The following is a 26,353-nucleotide window of genomic DNA, read 5'->3' on the forward strand; positions in this document are numbered from 1 at the left end:
TGGGCTGTAGCCCATGAAAGCTTATACTCTAATAAATTTGTTAGAATCTAAGGTGCCACAAGTACTCCTGTTCTTTTTGCGGATACAGACTAACACGGCTGCTACTCTGAAACTTCATTCTATTATTACAGATGGTTGTATTTTTGTGCTATTAATTATTGTTTATTTCTGACAAGATTTCCACCAACCTGCTCCTCCTCCTATAATCCCAGCAGGAAAAATAATCCAATGAAATACTTATGTATGTTTTTGTGGTCTCCTATCCTAAACCATGTTTGGATGGTATAATAATTATATTTCCTTCTGCACAGTGTCTTTCAGCCAGTGAGAAAATGCAAATTATTGGCAAACATAATGCAGTACTCACGGATGGACCAACACGGCCTACTTCACCAGGAAGTCCTGCTACACCAGGGGGACCCTACAATAACCAAGTAAAAGAAAGAAATATATATAAATTATTTACAGTCATCTGTATGATAGAGATCTCAGTACACAGGCAAATATCTTCCCAAAGCAACTGGAGATAAATTATGCCCTCAGAAACACATCTGCGCACCCAAAGGACTAAAATGGTCTAAAATGTTAGTTGTAAAACTATGTAGGAATAGATACAGAACATCAGGACCAAAATTATTATTGTGTCTTTTTATTTTATTACTTTGATTTGTTATGCAATCGCAGTCTGTAGTGTGTATAAAATGATACTTACTGCTGGTCCAAGCATCCCCTTACCCTGAAAAAAGAAAAATGTGTTGAGCAACTTTTTATGGTTTCTGACATTTAATCTTGTTGGATGCCAAGAGTAGGAACATGTAGGGTGATCAAACACAAAACTGTGATGGTTCCTTCAATGAATGAATATTAAAACATTACTACCCTCACGTTTGATATAACTGAGTAGGTATTTCGGCAATTTTAACAGATATTCAACATCTAGTATAAAGATTATCATGAGATACTTAATATCAGCAGACAAGTACAGTAATTTTGTTTGACTAAACTAACCTGCAATACAAAAATATATGTGCTGGCAAAGGAATGAAGAAACTAATATTAATAGGTTTAGCTAGTTATCAAGCATTGAAACCTATGTCAAAAGATACACCTTGATGACACGTGAAGGAAGTGGTCATTTCCTTCTCCATGAGTAATGGTTAATAATAAAGTAGAAAAAGATTTCAATTATTTCAAGGCCTTCTTAAGTCCCTTAAAGCCATTAAACCACCACTGTTCTTGCTGAGCAGGGAAGCAACGAGCTGCTCCTGTTTACATTTACTATCAGTGTTGTTCTTGATTATTTTAATCAGATATTTCCCAGCAACAAATGCTGTTTTTCCTGTTAGGTATAATACATACTCCATAGCAAGTTTCAGCCCCAATCCTGTAAAGACTTAAGCATATGCCTAACTTTATGCAGGTAGATAGTGCCAATGAAGTCACTGGGACAGTTCACATGCAAAGTTACACACATGCCTGAGTCTCCGCAAGATCAGGGACTGTGTTAGGAAATTAACCACCTGGGTTCAGTGGAGTTTAGAAGCCACAGAATATTATGCACTGACTGTAGTTTCCAGAGTAGCATTAGAAGAACTTGCATAATGAGGAAAGAATTTCAAACATATTGATAATCTAATATAATTTCATTTTACTCTTTTAATGAGAAGTAATAAATAAACTTTTCTTCCTTGCCTACACAACTTACATTTCCATCTGCTGTTATTTAACTGAGTAATTTAAGTCTTGCACGGTTTAACTCAGTGTGTTTGAAAGATGTTAACGTGATAAATCTAATGTACATTGTTGTGCAATACTGAACACTGGGGGAAGCGTAACTATTTTGTGTTTGTATGAAATTTGCCCTCTACTAGTCACATGCTGACAGCACATATCCTGCAGTCAAGTTCTAGATCATAATATAACCACCCTCAAGAGAAAAGAAAACACTTACCTGACTGTTTAGTGGATTCCCTTTAAAAGTTTCCTTTTACCTTTTTAAGGCTAGAACGTAACTCTGAGAATGGTCAGACCTGTAATACCTGACCTACTGGTAAATAGGAAACTTTTTAAAGGCACCACTGTATGTTATTTAATCAATTGTGCCTCTAGGTCAAAATTTTAGTTGAGATACTGTAACTAGCTTTTGCTCAACATGTACCATTTATGTAAGGGTACTTTTGGAAGTGTCTCTAAATGCTGTGTAGTAGCTGGCAGGCTGTTCAGTGAAATCATGCTTCTATTCTGCCTATAAGGAGGAGGAGGATACATACTTAGGGCACTGGAGCAGCTATCCCCATATGGATCCTTCATTTCATAGGGCTACCCTGTTAAATTTACCATCCAAGAATGGTGCATAGAATCAAGATGAATGGAATGTGTTTTATACTGATTTATGTTGCGCTTTTTCTAAACGAGGCAGTGCTTCACTTGCCACAATGGCAGAGCCTCTGAAATAGATCCCCCGCTAATTCACCAACCTTTGTTGCAGAATTGAATGGTTTCTGGCTTTTGTGTGTCACCTCTCACAAGCAAGTGTCCACAGAGCAAAATGGAGTTGGCTTAACTCAGCTGAAGTCAGGCCAGATTTATACCATTCTCACTGTGATCAGAATCTTGTCCAATATCTCCTCAGCACAGGTTGTGCATGGTGGAAGTTAATGATTTGAGAGGTTTAATCAGGGGAATTCTCAACAGTCAGATGCTGAAAACATGAACTCCTGTACATACACAAAATGTGACAAACAAAATACCTATGGGTGAAGTTCACCCAGTTTTATAAATAATATGAAAATATGCTAAGTACTTAGGGTGAGATTTTTAAAAACATCTAAGTGACTTAGAAGCACAACTCCCATAGACTTTCAATGGCAAATATGCTCCTCTGTCACTTAGGTGTCTCTGAAAATCCCTCCTTTGTGTTTGTGTGTGTATAATACAAACACACACTATTATATAACATATTTATAACCAAGTAATCAGAATAGCTTACCAAATATTTGCCATGTACAGTGAATGTACAGTACAAGGAATCCTGTCTTAAGTAAATACCTAAACTGCCTTGTATAGAAGCAGTGGTCTTTAACAAAAGATAGTGCAAAACTGTACTAGAAATCTTGAGGATACTTTAAAATGGTTGTTTGAGACAGGGAATGTCTAGTGGAGTAGATTTCATTGTATTTGATAAAAATGTATTACATATTAATGGAAAATATGATTTTTTTCATGTCTTTTAATATTGGCTAATATTGGCTATGGAAACTTTGGGGTCTATTTTGCTGAACAATATCCGGAAGCAAAATCTAATTTGCAATCAGGAATTTTATACAAGTGTTCAAATTTCCACTATTTCAGTTTCTTATTTTGTGATGCACAGTACATTTTTCTCTTACAGTTCTCTTACAAGTAGCATCTGCATATCATATCTTGTATATCCTGCTTAAATTTGTTTTCCTTCCTCTTTAAATATGAGCAATACTTTTCACAGATCTGCAAGAAATGAAAGTGATACTTTGACAGGCTAAATATGGTCCAAACAGCCTCTGCTGACTTTAGATAACTCTGTGAACATCAACAATTTAAAAGTTGTAGGACAAGCAAATCCTCTAAAAAATTGTAACTGCTAAAAAATGTATCTCTGACATATTCTAGCTTTGAGAGGCCTTATATGTACACTGTAGCTGATAGTCCAATCTCCCTAGACCTTACCAGAGTAAAGAAATCCATCTGTTTGGTGACGTGGTTATCTGAAGTATTGCACTAATTTTGTTGAGACGAGTACACAAAAGAGAAAAGCAGAAGATGAAAGAATAAAAAGGACTAAAGAGATGGTGGGAAAACACTGGAAGAAAAAATGGAAAAGAAAGAGAGGGAGGGTCAGAAGAGGGCCTGGAGAAGAAGAGAAACAGAGAAAGGAAAAATGGATATGAAATATTATAAAATTCATTTCCTTAAAATTTCTATTGGGATCAAATCCTGCAGTTCCAATTTGGACAAAACTCCCATTGGACAAAACTCCCATTGTTCAACGCAGTGGCAATGAACAATAGTAACCAAGGTGTTTGATTTTCTGTTAGTGCACAGCATTTCAACAGGTTCAAGTGGCCCTTTTTGTGAGAAAATAAGTCTGTGAATGAGTAGCTGGGGCTACTCTGCTCACCAAAGGCCACTGGCTGAGTCCAGTGCAGAAAACCAGCCCACAAAGACAAGTGCATCCAGATTTTCATCTAACCATGGCAACCAATATGCCTTCTTTGTAGCATGTTCATTGTATTTCTGATAGCTGAGGTCTAACAGACCAACCCCAGGGTTTCAGGAGGCTGAAACATGAAACAAGGCCAGTATGTGCTTCTCAAAATATGCCTGCAGATAAGAATTAGAGGCCCTCCTTATTCCCTGGTTTATAGGTTAGGTTCCATGAGGGGGGAAGAGGAAGGGATAGGAGTCAGTTTAATCTCACTAAAGTCAAGATCACTAGTATTAGCTTTTTTTGGAGAATTTCAGTAATTTCCCTATTCTCTCTAGCATGCAGTCCCATTCACTCAGTGTGAAAGCTTCCATGAATGTAATTCGCCAGAGAGATTTATTCTGAGCAGAACTCTTTCTATCTGGATTTGGCTCTTTCATGCTAATAACCATGGTGTCAGATCACCAACACCGAAGTCCTCCAAATATTGTATCCTTTCCTAAAATCTGGGGCTCAAGAGTCTCATTTACTAAATGGATAGGCAATTTGCTCTATCTTGTTTTACTCACCCACAATGAAATGATACTTTTCAATAGTATCAGCAGGTGTCTCCAGTACATCCCTCTTTCCTGGCCATAAACAGTTCCTTTTACCTGAGAATTACTAATATTTGTGTTCTAGGTCACAACTTTACACACAATATCAGCCATCCCACACTTCAATACTAGTGATAGCGGTTTCCTCACCACACTACCATACATGTCCTACATGGCACGTGCAGTACAGCTTGCAATGCAGTAAAAAAAAAGTCAATCACTACCAAGGCACACTGGAGTGGATCACTAGCAGCTAGAACTGCAAAACAGTGGCCCATAATCCCACTGATCACTTTTACAGCCCCCAAATATGGTTTCTAATTCACTCTCTTACCATGGGTGACATTCCTCCACAATGTTTGTGCATGTGAAAAATCTGTGTTCTCTACAAACCTCACAAGAACCATTTGAGCTCTTAATGCCAAATAAATTCCACTCCTAGCAGAGCTGTCAGGTTGAACAACTGAGGTTTCCTTTATAATGATGCATTTTTGATGTGTTTTCACAGTAGCAACTCCACTTCCAAAGGAAGGGAAATCCTTTAAAGACATTTCTGACATCCACCTTTCCAACAAGCTCTCCTATTATTCTGTCCTGGAACCCACATTCTCTGCAGGTTCCCTTTGGATGAAGTTAAAATACTCTATACTTTCCCTAAGTTTCACATCTATAGGAATGCAGCCCAGCTTCCAGTACCATGTATTTTAGGTTGAAATAATTCCATTAATGCATCTTTTAATTTTCCATAGTCACTTTTCACCTCAAGTGGTAAATTTCTTCATACACACTTCTCTCAGATCCTATGAGTAACGGAACTGGCAACCCAAAGCTGTCTCCATCATTCCATCAATTTAGTTTTGCAGCTAATTCAAACCACTGTCCTAAGCAATCATTTCACCATCTACTCTGCTGAATAACTGGCAAACCCTCCCTTCCCCTCTGAAAACAGTGCTTTCAATCTACTTAGCAGCCCTCTCAGTTTTGCTATTTCTCTAACCACAGTTTGCTTATGTTATGGATACACAGACCCCACTAGCTGTCACAAGTTTGTACTCTAATTGTCCTGGGGTTTGGATTTTCAGCTAAGGAACATGTATATTTGGAAAATAAAGGAATATATCCACATGAAATGATGTACCTTAAGCTTGAACATTTTTTACATGTAAGCTGTTATTCAAGATAAGGAATACATTTTCTTTTATGCCTAAGCATTTTGAGTGAATCTGTATATAAATAATAGTAAAAATTAATGGGTCACAATTAAAAATGAAAACATACAGTCAGGGCTACGAAGTTGTGGATCAAGATAGAATAGAGCAAGCCTAATACTTAGTCCCAATAATTCTAGTCTCAGGGAAGAATCAATTCTTAATCTCCTGAAGCCATATATCAGGGCACGATACCCTCCAATTGTTCCCATTCCCATCTTTTTAAAGGGTTTCCTTTACAGTCTCAGTTTCTCTGTGTCTGGAATCATCCAGTTCTCCATTTCTGGAAGGTCTTTAACCTGGCAATTCTTCTCAGACTCCAAACCTGAATACTTAGCCCTCTCTGAATTCAAAGCTGAACAGTTCTCTTTGAAATCCTCTTCTCACATTATGCTGTCTTTCACCATCGAAAAACAAAACAAAACAAAAAAAACCCCTCTCTCGTGCACTCAAATTTCAGTCATACAAACTTTTAAACTTATATAGAGATGAGCTGAAACCTGACCCTTCTTGGGCTAACATACCCATGTAAACCATGGACTTCCCTGTCTGAGGGCTCTTCTTCACTTCCACAAAGAGATAGAAATTGTTAGAAAATATGTTCTCAAAAACTTGATCCATTCACAGAAATTTTCATTCCCTTTAGAGCATGCAGATAAATCAGTTAGTCTGAATGCAATGAACTCTTTGTAATGGGGTTGTAAAAAAATCAATTCCATCAACTAGAGACTCCATTTTCTAAAGAATGTGCCTTCAATGCCTTTGAATGACTGAATCTGTACCCTACCAATGCAAAAATAAAAGTGTTACTCTACTACAAGAGTTCTCAAACTGGGGGTCAGGACCCCTCGGGGGTCGCAAGCTGTCAGCCTCCACCCCAAACCCTGCTTTGCCTCCAGCATTTGTAATGGTGTTAAATATATTTTAAAGTGTTTTTAATTTATAAGGGGGGGGGCACACTCAGAGGCTTGCTGTGTGAAAGGGGTCACCAGTACAAAAGTTTGAGAACCCCTGCTCTGCTACCTCAGAGTTCCTTAAGAACTAAGTTAAGAGATTTTCTTGTTTTCCATCATGCCATCTAGCAATTAAAATAATTTATATTGGTATTTTAAGTCTATACTATAATAAATATATGACTTACTGGAAGTCCACGGCCTCCGGGCAATCCAGGTTCTCCCTGCAAATAATCAAATTATTATTATTTGTCAAGCTATAATACCACAGTTGGTGTTGTACGCAACATTTAGGAAGATATAGTTCTTGTCCCTTGAAGGCTACGTACTAAGGGACAGATTCTGCAATCCTTTCTCACCTTGACTAGCACTTAATCGAGCAGTCCCATTTAATTCAGTGGAACAACATGTAAAGGAAATTTCTACTCAGAGTCGGAAAAGGATAGGGAATCAGATCATAAATATTATAACTTTGTTTTGTTTTAAAGAGAACAATTCAAACATTTTGGTTACTCTGTATTAGTGTTCTTATGTTGAAAGTTCCTACATTTGAATTGTTGAGGAACTGAGGTTTTGCAGTTATGGTGGTGGCTATGTATGGTGACAGCAGTTATTATAGGGCCCAATCATGCAAAGGGTTGAACACCCCGTGAGAGATGCTGAGCACTTTCAACTGCTAATGAAGTCAATCGGAGTTGAGGGCACTCAGTGTCTCAGACGGAGGGTCCAACTGGATCAGGATTGCATTCCATACTCATTAGAAAAGACTGTAGAGTCTCATTACCCTCAAAAAGTCTATAAGTACGCCTGTGAAAAATGCATCAAAGACTTAATAACTGACTTTATTCTTACCTTTTGTCCTCGGGGTCCAGCTGGGCCAGGCGATCCATCAGGGCCTGTTAGTCCCTTGTGAAATAAAGTGTAACATATTAATGTAACTCATGTTTTTATTAATCACAACAGAAAACTCTATAAAATATAAAACACTGTTAAATTGTCTTACAATGCAAATAGTTTAGTGAGATACCGAGATGGAGCTGACTTTCAAAATTCTAATGAATATCCAAACTCTGCCAAAGTTCAAGGTGAGAGTTTGTGGCTATTATTTTCACCTGGGTTATATTGCCTTCAACAATAACCTTAGCTAAATTCCAGTTAGTAAGAATAGGTGACCTCAGATTCCCTTAAATTTTTCCAAATCAGAGAAATTTTGCTAGATAGATGAACCTTTGTGACTTATGATTAAAATGTCAAATTTCTATGTTTGTCCTGCATAATCAGTTGCCCATAATGAAAAACTGGAACTAATTTCAATAATGTATCTTAAAAGGATACTTGAATGTTTGAAATCAGATGAGAAAAACAGATGACCTTTTGGTGACCTCTGATGAAAAGGACCCACCCTTCCTTCCATATGCATCTCAATGTGAATATGGAAATTAATAGTCAGTCATCCCCCTAAAAGCCTCTGTATTACATTAGATTTATACTCACACCGATACTGTTCATACCCTGTATAGATTATCCATATATATAAGGCCATATTTTGACTTCAAAGCATGACTTCAATGACAGCTACACATAGGCATCCAAAATAGACTATTGTTGATAGTATTAAAAATGTACCCTAGGACGTACAATCATTTTGAACCAAATGTTAGCCCTATGTACATAATAAGGCACATGGCAGCCACTTACTTGCTCTATAGGTCAGCTAGACACCAGGCTGACCATTGGGAAGATAGTTAGGCTTAGGGAGTTGGGGAAGGGGAATAGAAGCTGCATCTGCTTTGTGCAAGAACGGAGATGATGCAAATTACTTCCCCAAACCACTCCTCACAGCAGCCCTCTGTGTATCTCTTCACCCTTCTCTTCCTTCCCAAAACAAGTTGAAGATGTTACTGTTGAGGAAGAAAGGATAGGGAGCAGGGCCCAATCGTATGTGGTAGCACTCTTCCCTTTCTACTTCTGATTGCAATGATAAAGGACAGGAATTCTTTGGTCCCCAGACTAGCAGCCATAGTTAGCCATGACCTCATTCTGTAGGCCATACTAAACCATTCAGTGTCCCTGTCATTCAGCCAAGAAGGAACTAGCCCCCATACCACACAGAAATATTGGAGTAGGCCTCCCCGTCTCATTGCCTCCATCTTCCTGGTGTTCGCACATGGCAATCCAGGAGGGTGGAATCATAAACCCAGCCTCTGGGGCATACTATGTGGTTGCCACAAGCAAAATGAGACAGCCACACAGATTCTGCGCTGAGAGTATCCCCTGAATTAAAGGGCCATGTGGCTGATACAGGTTGGGTCACGATTTGGCCTTATGCCATACTTGCCTCTCTGACTAAAACGAAAAAAAAAAAGCGGCAATTATAACTGGGAGTTCAGTAAGGACTAAGTTGTTCTCAAACATTTATGTGGCTTAATAATTCAAGAAATCTATCAAAAAATCCTTGCTTTTATCTTCGTCCAATATTTTCCTTTTTGGTGAGTTGGTGAGTTTCTAATAATTCAGTATGTGTCCCAAAGGGCTTTTTTCCTGCTAATTTACTTTCTGGAGCTCACATGGTCATTATGGACAATTACTGTGCAGTATTTTTTGTTCAGTTTATTATAACTGGCAGTAGAATAATTTGTAAGAGAAAAACAAAATTAAAGAAATCAGAACTGGCCCAGCAATTTAAGGATAAGGAAGGACAGTATAAATGAAAAACCCAGATACATGTTATTTTTAATTCCATGCCAGTTGGGTGCACAATGAGTGTATATTAAGGTCAATTTGTGTAGTCTTCAACTGTAAATATATTTACATTTTACTATTTTTCACTCATTCAGTAAGACTGGGGTATATGCAGGAGCAAGAAGGCATCAAAAGCACCTAAAGCAGAACAGCTTCTATATGGGGAGAGATTCAAAAGACTGGAACTGTTCATCTTAGAAAAGAGATGACTAAGAGGGGATATGATAGAGATCTATAAAATCATGAATGTTGTGGAGAAAGTGAATAAGGAAGTGTTATTTACCCCTTCATATAACACAATAACCGGGGTTACCCAGTGAAATTAATAGGCAGCCGGTTTCTAACATACATAAGGAAGTACTTCTTCACACAACAGTCAGCCTGTGGAACTCATTGCCAAGGGATGTTGTGAAGGCCAAAAGTATAACTGGGTTAAAAAAAGAATTAGATAAGTTCATAACCTTCATCTTCAATGGCTATTAGCCAAGATAGTCAGGTATGCAATCCTGTGCTCTGGGTGTCCTTAGCCTCTATTTGCCAGAAGCTGAACTGGATGACAGAGGATGGATCTTGATAATTGCCCTGTTCTATTCATTTCTTCTGAAGCAGCAGGCACCAGCCACTGTCAGAAGACAGTATAGTATACTGGGCCAGATGGACCATTGGTATGGCTGTTCTTATGTTTTAACTGTGGAGTTGAAGAATATGATGTGGTTTAGGTGACTGAGTTGCCTTGAAAGGGAAACAAAGAATCCAGAAACTGAGTCTTGGCAGGAAAGTAAAGGATAAAAAGATTTTCAAATATTTGGTTTTATATTTGGTCTTTGCTTATTGTTTTTCAGTTTGCACACAGAGGGTCTCAGGGACAACTCAGTGAAGTCAATTTGGAATATTGAAATTAATGTGAATTTTGGCAAGATCAAATCCCTATTCTATTATGGATTTTGGATCTTAAACAGGTTTAAATAGGAATTTTTAGTTCACCTTTTGCAGAAGACCTTCACAGAAAAAACAATCAACTTCCAGCATGTTTCATTTTCAAGTTAATTTTAGCACATCCATATAGTTCATGTTCTCTCCACTCCTTACAATTGCTGAGTCAAGTCTTATAAATTATTTTTCTGCCATTTTTATATAAGCTACACAATGTGCTTAAATCCTTGCATAAGACATAAATACCAATATGACAACTCCATCAAAGGAAAGAACTACAATAAGAAGTTTCCCCGAATGTACAAATAAGATAGTGTTTTAGTGCCAGTATATTTTTTCAAGTTGCAGCGGGGGAGGTTTAGGTTGGATATTAGGAAAAACTTTTTCACGAGGAGGGTGGTGAAACACTGGAATGCATTACCTAGGGAGGTGGTGGAATCTCCTTCCTTAGAAGTTTTTAAGGTCAGGCTTGACAAAGCCCTGGCTGGGATGATTTAATTGGGGATTGGTCCTGCTTTGAGCAGGGGGTTGGACTAGATGACCTCCTGAGGTCCCTTCGAACCCTGATATTCTGTGATTCTATGATTTGTTCTAGCTTTCCATCTAAATAAGATTCCCTTGAACCTTAGTTATTTAGGCCCTTGTGTTGTTCCCCATAAAGAAACAAAGTCACAAGGGCAGTAACCCTCATTGGGGTGGGTTGAAGTCTTCCTTCCTTCAGAATAATATATATTCAAGTCACTATTTCTCTTGGGATTCTGTTTCTCCTGGTATCACAGTTAAAGTCCATCCATAAGCTTTAGCTCACTAAAGCATAATCATTACTTTACCACAGTTCCATGTAGCTAGCTGTCTCAAATTTGGATGTGCTAAATGTGACATAACAATAGTTTTCTTGCACTTACAAGGTCATGTATTGCTACTGAGAAATAAAAATTCTATTTTGATTAGTCTCTAAGGTGCCACTAGTACTCCTTTTCTATTTGGGGGAAATATTTATATAATATAAAATAAGTGGGATGTGTTAAGCAACACTCTTAAAGACCATCAATCATCTGCTTGGGTATTTAAATGAATTTGTATTTTCATATTATATTTTGGTTTTCTAAAATTATGTAAAGTTGACTAAAATCTGTATTTAAAAAAACTTGCACAATCAGTCTGTCTTCATTTAAATTGTAAAAAATGGATCTAATTTGTTTCCATAGGGCACTTAAAAGCTTGTAACAATTTTGTAACTATATGTTAAACAAATACATGACCATTTATATTATACACTACATTCACGTTCTATCTGAAGTTACTGAGAAACTAGAGTTTCTGATTAACATCTCAACCGCACAGTAATCCTCTGGTTATTTACTTCTTATACTGTGTGTTTTCATGGTCCATGGTTATTATTTAAGGCGTAACATTTTCAGATTAAATTACTACTTGACCAGCCAGTATACAGCTTCATAATCAGAAAATATTGAAAAATATGTGACAGACATTTTTTTTCCAGTTCATCTTGTAGGGTGGAAGATTTTAAAATATCCATTCTTGACTGAGCTCATGAGTATGTGACAGATTGTTAAATCCGTGCATGAGCTTTTGATCTGCTGTTTTAGTTCACAATCCACTGCTATTCTAATATAAAATAATAATATAAAATAAAAGTTTGCTCTTCAGCTGTAAATTCCAGATCTCTAAAACAAAAAACAAAAGAGCACAGTTTGTCTCATGAAGAATGATTCAAAACAACCCTTGATTCCCAGAGGATTGGATCACATTTTAAATTTATTCCTTCACATGCTAGCGTGTTTCTTGCATGAGTCTTGCATTTAGTCTTGTTGGGCTCTCTCATAATATATTCTCCCTTTTCTTCATTCTGTCCCAACATTCCCCAAGAGGAAGTTTCTCTGTTTGTGCCCTCAGTTGCCCTTATAGTGTTGTATGGGAAAAGTGAATGTGATGCTTCCACAGGCAGGGCAAAGTGAATCAATCTGTGGCTAGTTCTTAACATCCCGGAAACTGCTAACGCCCCCTGCAGACCAGTTATACCAACTGGAAATGAGGAAATTGCCTCAGTCATGGGTTCCTTGCTTATTTAAAGAGACAGGTCTTGCCCTTGCCTGTTGGTCAGTAGGGGGCAATTCAAAGTGTCTCTCTGTTTTCCTTTGCTGTTCTCCTTTTTCTCATCCCAGAGCAGGGTGGAGCTGATTCCCTGGGCTGGTCCCAGAACCCCCACAGGCAGGAGAGGAGCCGATGAAGCATGCTGCCTGGCAAGGCCTGATGCTGAGACTCCATTCATCTCGCTTTACTTTCATTTGCCCACAAATGCCCCTGGCTCCCATTAATTCCTGAAGCCTGGACTCCACGTGGCAGGCAGCATACACGCTCTGGTTTACAACAGGATTTAGGATGGGAGAGGGCACCCTTCCCTGCCTCAGCCGCCTTGCACCCAGCACGTGCAGTAGCTCGACTCCTCCTCCTTTTCCCTTGTGGCAGCTGGGTCTGCGCAGGCTGTACATAGATGAACAGTATGGGCACCTTCATGGGGCTTTCGCCAGGTCCCTCCCTCCCAATCGCATCCCTCCCCTTTGACTGCCTCTCCCCTCTTGCCACAGCTCTTCCCCGTCCTCAGGGCAAAGAGGGAGAGAGCTGTTTCTCTGTAACTCCAAACAATCCTTGCTCTGTTATCACCCAAGGAAACGCTGGAATCCTCAGCCCTCCCCAGGGACCTCAGTCCTCCAGACCCTGTGCCCAGTCTCTCTAACCACCTCCCAGCCCAGCCCTGTGTGTAAGAGAGAGCCTTTCAAACGGCAGCCAGATCCTTCACTCACACACGGCTGGCCATCTGGGTTGTGATTAAACCAGGGACCTTAGAAGGAGGTCGCCTCCCTCCAGAAATAGCTTAGAACTGATTATTTTTCCAAAAAAGAAGACAATGTCTACTCACATCAGCTCCTGGCTCTCCTGGCGTCCCGGAGGCACCTGGTTTGCCTGGCTCGCCATCCGGACCCTTCAGGATTCAAATGAACAAAGAAATAACATATTTTAGAGTGAGAAGCAAGCACAGATGAGACACTCTGATACAAAGATCTGGATTGATCCTGTTGCAAGATCGAATGCAAAGCAATGTAAATTACTTACCGGAGGGCCTGGGGGGCCATTGGGACCTCTGTCTCCCTAACGGGATGTAAAAGAGAAACGGTTCAGTCAGCAGCCTTTAGAGTCCCGAGGTGACACTAATGAACGCATGTGCAAAATGTTAAACAGATGATCAGGAATGATCCCTAATTCATTTCTATTGTGTAATCCCATATAGTTCCTATTATGTGGAATAATTCTATATACCTACTGTATGCTATCAAGAATAATCCTGTATAGTTCTTTACAGATTATCAAGAATAATTGCATATGATTCCTATCACATACTGTAATAAATAATCCCATATAATCCTTTTTACAGACTACCAGACTGCCTTGCCCCACCGCCACTACCCCACACACCCATTACTGTTTCAGCCAATGCTGAACAATAAGTTCTATGCAGGTTATTAAGGACACCAGAGAGTGCTGCCAAATTCAAAGGATCCCAAGGACTAACTACTAATGTATTAAGAATAGTTCAGGTGTGTGCAGGAGGCATTCCTAGCTGCCAGCTATGGTGACTCATGTATGGGAGACACTTACATCTATGCCATCAATGCCAGGAACTCCTGGTGTCCCTGGTGGCCCTGGGGGGCCTTGTGGACCTGGGGGGCCTCTCTGACAAGGAATAAAACAAAGAGCAATTAGATAGTGAGCAGATCCCAGAAAACCTGCAGCAACTTCTGGGTAGGGGTGCAGGAACAGAGAGACCAGCCCATAGGGAAAGAATTTCTAAACGCTTCTAAGTGGGCTCCTCAGTCACCAGGGCCCTTAGCTGACCATACAGTTGGTCTTGTGCACCTGATAAAAGTAATTGTCATTTTGACCCACTGAACTGCATTCCCCCTTGTTTAGCGACTGCCAAAATGTCCATTGCAATCTGAACCAGGATTACAAATTCTCAAAAACTCCCCCTGTCCTCATCTATTGTCATTCACCCACTGCACAAGAACAGGCATGCTAGTGTATATGTCACTGTGTAACTGTACAGTACAATCTGGGCTTTGTGGAGCAAAAGTTTTGGGGGTAATATTTACATCAGAAATTCACTAGCATGGCCCTTGAAAAATCAATATAAAAACAGTGAAGGAAAAATCATGTTCTTTGTGAATAACGCTTTGAAATTCTCCACACATATTCTAACAAGCTCATTCAGCCTAAACAGAAGAGACTCTTCTTAAGAGTTTGTGTTACGAAGAAAAGTTTAATAATACAGCCCTTCTCTGCTCTCACTAAAGTATTCACTGCAATAACATTTTTTTCCTTATAAAAATATTCCAGTTACCTGTCCTCACAAGTACATTAAAATCTACAATCCTGGTTATAATTAGCCTTCTCCACAGGCTGGGCTCCTGAGAGAGGTGTTAGCAGGCACTGAATATGTTTGAACCCAAAGAAACACGTTCTTTGAAAGAATGTTTGTAACCCTTGAGTTCTATAATATACTGGACTGTTTTCTTTATTACTAAACTCCAACAGCCAGGCAAAGCAAACCTCACAATGGAGGCTTTGTGAATGAAACCTCAAGACCCGACAGGAGGAGGTGATGCACTCAGTCTGGCAAGAGCTGCCAGAATCTGAAATCTCCAATCCCATTTAGGCAGTCCTAGCTATAGCCCATGTCCTTCCTGCTCTTTTTCAAATGTTACTGGCACTGTAGAAATGTTTCTTTCTTAGAGCAACCTCTCAAGTTCTTATTAAATTGATGATATTCTTACTTGCAGTTTAAACCCTGTCCTACCACTGCTCATTGGCACATTGCATAGAAAGGTTCTGTTCAAAGCAATTGCAACCATTGCATCTACATCTCTTTGCTTAACTTATTTTTTCCATGTTAGAAATGCTAATGTGATTTCAGTTTTTTAAAAAAATAAAGTTACAGCCACCACTGCTGGGATAAGATAACCCAGCCACGAGACTGTTGGATTTTGAAAGGCATCAGATCCCAGACAAGAGGACAGGAGATTGTTCTCAGCTTCCCAGGGACTTTGTATAGACCCTTTCTCTTTGCACTGAGCAGGTTTCCTTTCCTTAAAACTTACCTCCATGGCTGTCTGGCTTATCTGCAATGAATAAGAAATGTATAATAAAAGTCAGGTACAACTTACTTGAGCCAGGCAAAGGCACATAATTTGTAGAAAAACCCCTAGAGGTAAGGCTCCCCTGCCCCGAGCAGTGCTAGACATGGTCACTTCTCTGCTGGCCAGCAATGTTGCTCTTGATGGATTTTAGGACCCGCAAGACATAAAATTCCCCCCAAGTGACTTCACTAGCAGCAGCAGAAAGGTAAGCCCTGCTACAGGCATCTGTTTCTTCTGTTTATTAATGGTCTTAGAGGAGGGTAATGGGGATTGGAGGAAATCTGAATGCTAGGAAGGAGGGGATTGAATGACACCAGCTCCTTTAACCCTTTGCCCTGCTGCTGCTGCTGCTCTGACCATGGTCCTCAGCAGCAGTCTTTTAACTTTCTGCATGAGTTATCAAGAGCGAAAAGCAAAGCTAGGCCATGGTGCTTGCAAAGAGCCCTACAGAGGCACACATTTTAAATATCTCTGCCTTAGGTAGTTTGATAAGAAAAAAGCAAGAAAGCAAGAGAAGAGTTAAAACCACGAGACCATTTTGAAAGGCACCAAGTCCCAGACACAGATGCTAAATATAGACACCTATAACCATAAGAAAAATGAGGAGAGTGATAACAGCCGGAGGCCCAGAGGGAAAGATTGAAGATGTAGACCCAATGATAGTATGAATACTAGGAATGTAAGGCTGAGGAAGCCCCTTACCCATCTCCTGGCTGGAAGTTCACTGCAACTTTCTCTTTGTGGTCGTAGAGGGTCGCAATGAATCAGCATCCACTGGATTTCAAACTAGTGAAGGGGATAAAATGAGATTAATTTATTTCAGATGTTCACGCTTGTCAGGTTTCAATGACATGAACACTCTGATCAGCCATCTCTGGGTTTTAAAAGTTGTGTAGTAGAAAACAAGAGATATGATTACAGTCTAAGGGATATATAACACTCATAGTTCCTGGAACATTAAGCATAAACAGCAGGTGCTCAGCAACTGAATGGTATCAGGTGCTGGAGCTTACTTCTTTAGAACAGACCGGCTAGTTACCTTTGGTTCTTCCCTTGCTCCAGCATCTGTTTGTATATTTAGAAAGGGGCATAAAACCTGTTGTAGGAATTAAGGGAAAAGGAAGTCTACAGTTGGTCATGTCCAAGAACAGGTGTTCTTTCATGTTTATATTATGCTGTGGAAGTTGTTTTATTAATGAATACACATTCATAAAATGATTTCCTTAGGACTAGACAGTTACATGGATAAAGAATGACAGGTTTGACAGTGAATGCAGGTCTAAGTAGGAGGAATTCTAGAGACCTGACTCATATATACACTTGAAACATTCTGGGGCAGGCTGATATACCTTTGTGAGATTTCACATCTTCTTCAATATTTTCACATTGGCTCTGTAAAATGACCCAGAAATAAAACCACTTCTTTGCCTCTAAGAACTAACAACTAATCCTTTAGGTGTCTGCATAGATGAGGAAAGTGTGCTTTACATACCCTCAGCTGGAAATGACTGGGTGAATAGATGCAATAAATAGCTTCAGAGGTATGTCCTCTGGTATGTAATGTACCATATGGTACATTAAATACAGGTACATCCATATAAATTATTTTAGTACACATGCATAATATTTCTTTTTGTGAGATCTCAGATCATTTTCCCATCTCATTCTACATGATTTTTGTGGTCATGAAGCTAATGAATGGTCTACTACATGTTTTTTCAGGCTGCAAAACTGGTGAAGGGGGTCACAACCTTCCCTTCTTTATGACCAGATGGAATGGGAAGGAAGGAGCGTGATGCTTTTTTCTGTTGTAAAATATACTCGTAATACGTAAAGGTTGAGATCTAGCCTTCCTGAGAACCTCAGGGAAGAAGTATGAGTCTTCAGGACTTTCATTTCATTTCATTTCAATCTTGATCATGATTTCTATGCAGCTAGAACCCAGCTTTCATCCCCCTTGACTCATTCTTAGATCCCTCCATTCCTATCTGGTTCCTTATGTTGACTTCCTCATTTCCACATTACTCCATACACTGTACCTCATTAATGCTTCACAGATTGAAGTCCTTTACTGCCACATCTATGTCCTCAAGTTTGCCAAAATTGCTAGAATTCTTCTTTACTTTGATTCTGCCTTTACTGAAATTCTTGCAATCAAATCTTTATTGTTCTCTATATTTACTCCGAAGATTTCAGAGTTTCCAGAATGCAGTGGCTAGACTGCTCTCTTCCTCAAGGATGTTGTGCCATAGTCCCCAGTCTCTGTCACATTCACTGGCATCTCATTTTTCTCTGAATCTCATTTAAAATCTCCCCTCTTGGTTTTCGAAACGCTCCACAGACTTGTTCCATCCTAGGTCCTTAACTATATCCATTTTCTTCCTAACTAGCTTGTTCTATTTGCTGTTCATGACACTCCACATTTCAGGGGTGCTCTGTCACCGGTTCTGCATTATTTATTTGCCTCTCCTTCCCTATTTGCGAGTCACTTATTTACTTCACTTCTCCAACAATAATTTTGAAATCTTCCTGCTTGCTCTAACCAAAGCCAACTGCATATATACATAGTGCATGATGTAATCTATAGTTAAGCATTGGTAAGGCTATAACACAAAATAATAAGAATAGGACATTCAAAATTCATATTTACACCTTATGATGCTGGTTTCAATATATCCCATAACTGATAAAGGGAAATCTTGACTCTAGGCATCGAAAGATTAACCAGTCTTGATATTCCAAAGAGTTTCTTTCTTTGATATCATAAATGTGGCTAGTAGTGCTGCCTGACATTTTCCATTATAAGACTCTGTTTTCAATTGTTTATTGCTTTGTCAAACTAACTATTTGAGCAGAAATTTTGATAGCAACAGAGGGGAGTGTGTCAGGAGCTGGGGTGTGTAGCAGGTGTATAGGTGCAGGGAGGAGAGGGTCAGAAGCTGTGGTGTGAGAGTTGGATAGGAACATGTGGAACCGGAGCTGAGAAGATTTGGAGCGGGGGTTAGGCAGAAGCAGAGGAGGAGATGAGCAGGAGCTGAGGGATTGGGTATATGGTTGGATAAAAACAGAGGGGGAAGGGGCAGGAATCAATGGGCTGGCGGTTGAATAGAAGGAAAGGGGAACACAGACAGGCTGGCGTAGATGGGGCAGAAGACACTATAGCCACTTGAGGACACTCCTCTCCAGAACCTGGAACTGAATTCAGGAGTCCTGAGTCTCTACAGTCCCCTGCTGTGAAATTTGCTGGCAAAGTGTGTTTCTCAGCCCCCCTCTAATGGATGGTCCACATAGAAGATAGTCTACCACTGCCACCATTTACTCTATTAGATCAAGTGATAGAAGTCTGTGCTATGGTTCTAAAAATCAGGACCCTGCTGATGACCCAAGTTGGGGGCCAATACGGTTCTGAGTGTCGGAATTTCTGCTTTTGTCTGGTTTTGTTTGTTTTGTTTTACAATTTTTTTTAAAAGATACATTAAAAACCTACATTAAATGAATGTTAGAGCTGGAAAGTCAAACACTGAAAAATTAGTAAATGCCAGAATTAAAGGTTGTCATATACAAACTTCAGTTGGGTCCTTATATGTGTGCATGATAATACAGTCTTTAATTACATGATCATATGCAATTTTTTTCCCCACAGGAGCCCTGCCTCATTCAGTGCACGAGATGGAAGGGCTTTTGGAATGATTCATGGTTGTGTACTGAAGGAGACTGTTGTCGGTAGAACCCCTGCCTCATTTATTGCAGAAATTGGAAGGTGTGTAGTGAATGAGGCAGGGGATTTTAGGAGGAGAAAACATGGTCTTTTAAACTAAAGGCAGTTGAATGTTACTCTGGAGAACTGGATTCTACCTCTTCCTCTGCCACAGAGATGTTATGCAATCCTGGGCAAGTCACCAAAACCACAATTTTCACATTTGGCCACTAATTGTGTGTTCCTCATTTTCTGGATGCCCAGCTTGGGGGACAGATGTGCAGAAGTGCTGAGCAGTTACAGCTCCAACTGAAGTCAATGGCAGCTGTGGTTTGACATATAAAGTGCTAAATAATGCTAAACACGAAATAATCAGGCCCTCAGTATCTCAAATTGTACATCCAAAATTGGTGAACACTTGACAATTTTGACCTTAATCACTCTGTCTCAGTTCCCAGCTAATCTCACAGGCATGTAGTGAAGATGTATTCATTCATTTTTGCGAAGAGCTCAGATAGTATGGTGACAGCACCATAGAAATGCCCCATTAAACAAAAACACTGAATAACTACCCATTCACTGAATGAGGAGGGGTCCTGTGGGAAAAAATGACCGTGTAATTGAAGACTATATCATAATACAGACTCCCAAAGGCGAAGGGAGAGGGGGATGCAAATTAAGGTTGCACTGGCACCCTTAATTCTGGCATTTCCTAACTTTTGAATACTTGACTTTGCAACCTTAATGTTCTGTTTTGGCTGTAATGTATAACTAGGCTTAGATGAAAGCTATTTTTAAAATGAAAAAAAAAATAAGTTTAACTATGAGTGAATTGTTCAAAGCTTGGAGCCCACTAAAGAAAAGAGAGTGACAGTTTTTAAAAGAGAGCAACTGCAACCCAGCCTTGCTTTATAGGTCTCTTCCCACATAACCAAACTATCCGTGGATTATATTCTGTTGAACAGGTCATGAAGGATGACACTGTTTTCCTTGCATCAGAGAAATATTTTGAGGGTGCTTTGCACATATATGAGGATACTTTGTCATACTTTCTTCCCATACACATCAGCACAAAGAGTTATTAGGGGAGAAATGCAGAACTGAGGTGCTCAGAAAAGAACATGGAGATGTCAGAACTAATATAAACTAAACCTATTAAAATAAAAAGAAAAGGAGGACTTGTGGCAACTGAGAGACTAACCAATTTATTTGAGCATAAGCTTTCGTGAGCTACAGCTCACTTCATCGGATGCATTCAGTGGAAAATATAGTGGGGAGATTTATATACATAGAGAACATGAAACAATGGGTGTTACCATACACACTGTAACCAGAGTGATCACATGAGGTGAGCTATTACCAGCAGGAAAGCGGCTGGGAGACGACGACCTTTTGTAGTGATAATCAAGGTGCGCCATTTCCAGCAGTTGACAAGAATGTCTGAGGAACAGCGTGGGGTGGGGGATAAACATGGGGAAATAGTTTTACTTTGTGTAATGACCCATCCACTCCCAATCTCTATTCAAGCCTAAGTTAATTGTATCCAGTTTGCAAATTAATTCCAGTTCAGCAATTACTTTTGGAATTAATTTGCAAACTGGATACAATTAACTTAGGCTGGAATAGAGACTGGGAGTGGATAGGTCATTTCACAAAGTAAAACTATTTCCCCATGTTTATCCCTTCCCTTCCCTCCCCTCCCCCCCTCCCCCCCCCCCCGCTGTTCCTCAGATGTTCTTGTCAACTGCTGGAAATGGCCCACCTTGATTATCACTACAAAAGGCCCCCACCCACTGCTCTCCTGCTGGTAACTCACCTTAAGTGATCACTCTGGTTACAGTGTGTATGGTAACACCCATTGTTTCATGTTCTCTATGTATATAAATTTCCCCATTGTATTTTCCACTGAATGCATCCAATGAAGTGAGCTGTAGCTCACGAAAGCTTATGCTCAGATAAATTGGTTAGTCTCTAAGGTGTCACAATACTCCTTTTCTTTTTGCGAATACAGACTAACACGGCTGCTACTCTGAAACCTATTAAAATAGCTTTTCTCATTTCACTATTTGTGTTTTTTAACAGTGGATAAAGAAGTCATATATGAAAGAGACATGGCGACAAGTGCATTTTAAAAACTGAAAATAAGGGGTCAATTCTGCAAACCTTACTCATGTAAATAGAAATTATTCATGCAAGCAGCCCCATTAATGTCCAGGGGATTGTACACTTGAGAAAAAAGTAAGTTGCATAAGGTTGCACACAGAGTTAATTATGGTTAGCTAAAGATTCTTTTCTGAATCACTCCATCTATCAAATATTATACTTATAGCAAATGCAGTATATGATGTGTGACTTTTACCACTACGTTTTTTATACACACACACACACACACCAAATCTTGTCACTTTCATCTTTACTATGGCTGATTTAGAATATCTAATTTCACATACCTGTATTATAGAATTATGGTTATGTGATGGAAATGGTTTAATTGGGCCCTAATGTCAGCTGATTACTTCATCATGCCCAGGGTCAGTTGATTACTTCATCATGCCCTGCTACAACCCATTCATTTCGGAATTCTTTTGTAACCATACGCAAAGCAGACCATTTTACAATGCCTAGATACTATAGTGATTGGTGTCTTATAAATGCAATAATTTAGTGTTTTATAGGAATTAAATGATTAATCCATTTTCTAATATTGCTAGGGAGGTTAATTTATTATATATTTAAATAGCAAATATATATTATTTGGGCTAGTTCTATTTTTCTGTACATGATCTCATCCCCTAAGATATCTGAAAATGCCTGTAAAATGCCAAAGGGTTTGCAAAACATTAACAACAGAGCCAAAAATGCTATTGTTTTATCTGTGCTGTGCAAGAACTGAGGTGGATTAAGCATAAATGGGATCTAAATGAGGCCTGAGATTCCAAGGTAGTATTTGCTGTACGACAGCACAAGAGCCAACTCTCACTGAAACATTTAGCTGTCTAATACGCCTTAAGAAAATGTGTTCCACTGCATTTAGAATAAATCTAAAACATTTTCTATAATCTGTTGAACTACCTGTTCAGTGAATTGACTTGTGTGTGCCTCATTGGTTTTATTGCCATCTAGTGGGTGATTCAAAAGGTAATACAGCTGTAAAAGTACAATTAATCAGATCTGTATTGAGATCCTTTCAATCTTTATTGATGCTCCTCTCAGTTAAATCACTTGATTTTACACCAGTGTAAAAGAGCAGTTAATCAACCCCCTACGTCCTTTCATTAATTCTTTAATACCCAGCCTAAACAGTGGTATTTTTAATGTGGGTTACATAGGGTCAATTTTCATGAGAGTTACACTGTATAATCCTGCAATACAATCTTCTTCCATGTAGTTTACAGAAAATCAGTGTTTTGTATTGAGGTGTTTCAGTATGCAATTGGATACTCGGAATGTGTCAGAAGGAAGTGTTTGGGAGGAAAATATATGCAGGCAAAAAATGGAAATCTACCAGCACAAATGAGCAAAATAAATTGAGAGTATTCAGACACATGATGTGCCTCAGTTAGAGTAATCACTGAGTGAAGTTAAAACCAGATTATTCCTCATATATGCCTGGGGCTCCCAGTACAATCAATGGCAGCCTTAGTAATTGGAATTTATCGTGAACTGAACTCTTGTAAACAGTATCTTTACCTGAAGAAGGAGATTTATATGTTGGAAGGTTTAACTTTATACACTATTCAACTGTTCTTTAGCAAACTATTTGCTGTATTAAGCATACAGAAGCATTTTTTCAACATTAGAGTAAAATCTTGGCCCCACTTAAATCAATGGCAAAGCTCCCATTGGCATAATTGGAGCTAGGATTGTAGGTATGTTCTGTGTTCCAATTTCTTTTACACTATATTAATTGCATACACATGAGAGAAATATTATTCTCCATTAAGTTTCAGTTCTTTCTGTGAAGTTTAGCCTATAGGATTGTCCTGTAAATATATCTTTCAAGTGTTAGAAACACTGATAAAAGTACCAGGTCATATGCCCCTTCCTTTGGACATGCCGAGTTTTAAGGCCTGAGAATTCATAATATCCTGGAGGAAAAGTGGAAGCAAGATGCTCTATAACTGAGTCCCTTTCTCAGGGAGATTGGAGAAAATCTTTGCTAGGGCAATGGCAATGGGAGAAATGCTCACACTCCCAAATTCATACTCTCAGAAAATGCAAATGGAGGGGTCTGTATACAACTACAGTATATAAAAAAACTGAAGAGGATCCCATGGTAGGAAGGGCAGGTAACACAGATGGGTCCTGTAAGATTACTAATTTGTTATGTTCATATTGGCTTATGAGAGCTTGTAGCTGAGCTTGGGACCACTAGTTCCACTTGCCTAGTGAGCAACAGAGGACTCACAGCTGAATCACAGTTGGCTTGCAGTAGAATCAACCTATTGGTCAGACTGCCTGACTGGCAGAGGGGATTAGCAGACCTGCTCTTAAGAACAGCAGCAAGTTGTGGCTGTTCAAAGCCCAGAGTTGTTCCCAGCTTGTTCCCAACCCTTCCTCACTCTCAGGTAACCAGTTTCTGACCCTCATTCCTGACTTCCGTTCTGGCCTTGGACTCTGGTTCTTACTCTAGGCTCCAATTCCTGATTTCCAGCTCTGCCATCTGACCTTTGGCTCTGATCCGGGGCTCCTACTCCTGGTTACCAACTCCTGCTCTAAACACTAGGCCTGACTACCCACAGCTCTGTATCTGACAAGTAGCATATTATCTGCTATTTGTTAAATTTATACTAACATAAACCAAGGATACTCTAAGTACATTCTGAACCCATCTGGTACAGTTTCTTTCTTTTTTCTTTTTCTTTTTTTCTTTAAAGTTTCGCTTCCTTTATGTCTCTTTTTCACTGCAGGATTCCCTACCTAGATTCTTTCCATCTAATTCTGCTTCTTCAAGGCACTACTTCAGTACATCAATTGCTTGTGTTAAGTGACCATTTATAGCAGGAGTTCCACCTTTTGAACTTCGAATACACAGTATGAACACAAGCAGAAAAAATGTAGGCAATATCTTTTAGAATACCAAGACCATTGGCCGTAGCACACTACATTGAAGCAATTCTCCTAATCTGAGCTATGGAACAAATCCACCTCTGTGCACTGGATGTTGATAAGGGCTGCCTTTTAGATGTTACATGCCATTTAACTGGTTCAGACTGGTTAACCTGTTTAAACATATATATTAAGTAGGATTGCAGCTTGAGGGTCAGCTCTAGCAAGATGCAAGTGCCTGCAGTGAGGTACATCCTCCATTCCTTAAAATCAGTGGGAGCTATGGGGAGCTCAGCACCTTGTAGCAGCAATCACTTAATCACTGTTTTATTGAAGTTTTATTCCTTTCTTGTTTTCAGTAACAGGAATAAGTTTGGAGCTAACCTCTGATAAGCCACTGATTTATATAACTGACCTATAATTATAACCAGGAGACTGGGGAAATCCATAGGAGATAGATGACTAAATACCTTTGAGATCCTTTGGGTCCAGATCCTCAGTTGGTATAAATTGGAGTAGTACCACTAAAGTTGATGAAGCTTCACCAGTTTTACCTCATCTGAGAATCTAGACAGATCATTTAGCATCTGAACAAGAAGGGGCTAATGGGTGGGGTTTTTTTTATCACAAACAATTGGCAAGGCCTATTTTCAAGAGGGTTTTTTTTCTGTTTTCAAACTATAATGTACTCTGTATTGTTTAGTTTCTATAATAGATTATTTGGTTTACCCTTAGATAAAAAAGAATGATAGCATACAATGTAAAGCCACATGAACTCTTAGCCTCTGAAAAACATAACAGAAATCTTGGGCATAAATCCTTGTAAAGGCTCAAAGGCCAGCATAATTTTCTAACAGAGCTATACCAACAACTCTCCTAAGCAATCATAGTGACAACAAACAATAAAGAATTTAACTTAAAATAACATGTTTTTACAGTACACCTATAAGAAGCGAAGCTATTCTGTACAATAAATAGAGCCATAGTAAAATATTGGAAAAGGAGACTAGGAAACACAACTTATTTCTTTTAAAAATTATACTACTCTAAGTAATATATTCCAACAACACACTGAAATGTGCCTTGGACCCCCTAAATAACAAAGAATGTTGAGGTATTTATACAGTATACAGCATAGTCAATTAGAGTGAAATGATTGGAACCTCACACCATCCTCCCTTTTCCCCTCCCCCAACAATTGATTTCTTTATTCAGTTTAAAGAGAACACAAAAAAGACAGGGAGAAACATATACCAGTGCAAGATAAATGAAACGTTTAGGTTTAATGGTCCATCAAATTGGGTATTATCTGTGACATATATTATGGGCATGTTGTTTTCATAGCTTTTAAGGCCAGACAGGACTATTATGATGATCTAATCTGACTTCCTGCATAACACAGGCCATAGAATTTCACCCAGTACTTTCTGTACCAGCCATAAATTTAGATTGAGCTAGACCTTATTTTTTAGAAAGACATCCAAACTTGATTTAAAGATTTCATGTGATGGTGAATCCACCTCTCATCTTGGTAATTTTACTCCTATGGTTAATTACCCTCTCTGTTAAAAATGTGCAGCTTATTGCTAGTTTTCGAGGCCTGTCTTGTGCCAAGCACTGCATCCTTTCAAACTTATGCCTTGGTTTTGATTGAGTCTTCTCACAAAAATAATACGGTTGACAACAGAAATATCTTAAGATAATTTGCTGCATTATAAACATGACTTGGTTCAATTTTGCTGGAATAAAGAGCTAAAACTTAATTTTAACTCTACA

The 26,353-nt window shown here is 39.1% G+C and overlaps 1 protein-coding gene across 2 annotated transcripts in view; it reads right to left on the minus strand.

Moving 5' to 3' along the window:
* The window catches only part of COL9A1 (collagen type IX alpha 1 chain), a 100,495-nt gene that overhangs the window by 65,747 nt on the left and 8,395 nt on the right, over positions 1-26,353 (minus strand). Inside the window, exons 3-11 of one of the 2 annotated variants that reach the window (XM_084624781.1) lie at positions 16,534-16,617; positions 15,793-15,813; positions 14,294-14,368; positions 13,751-13,786; positions 13,557-13,619; positions 7,793-7,846; positions 7,129-7,164; positions 713-736; positions 368-421 (exon numbers count right to left, since the gene is read on the minus strand). In XM_084624781.1, coding sequence (XP_084480907.1) covers positions 368-421; positions 713-736; positions 7,129-7,164; positions 7,793-7,846; positions 13,557-13,619; positions 13,751-13,786; positions 14,294-14,368; positions 15,793-15,813; positions 16,534-16,617 — 447 coding nt within the window. Of the gene's footprint in view, positions 1-367; positions 422-712; positions 737-7,128; positions 7,165-7,792; positions 7,847-13,556; positions 13,620-13,750; positions 13,787-14,293; positions 14,369-15,792; positions 15,814-15,858; positions 16,058-16,533; positions 16,618-26,353 lie in introns of those variants that run through there. The other variant, XM_084624782.1, reaches the window with a different exon arrangement.

The sequence above is a fragment of the Lepidochelys olivacea genome (genome assembly GCF_965140295.1).
Source record: "Lepidochelys olivacea isolate rLepOli2 genome assembly, chromosome: 3".
Classification (NCBI taxonomy): domain Eukaryota; kingdom Metazoa; phylum Chordata; order Testudines; family Cheloniidae; genus Lepidochelys; species Lepidochelys olivacea.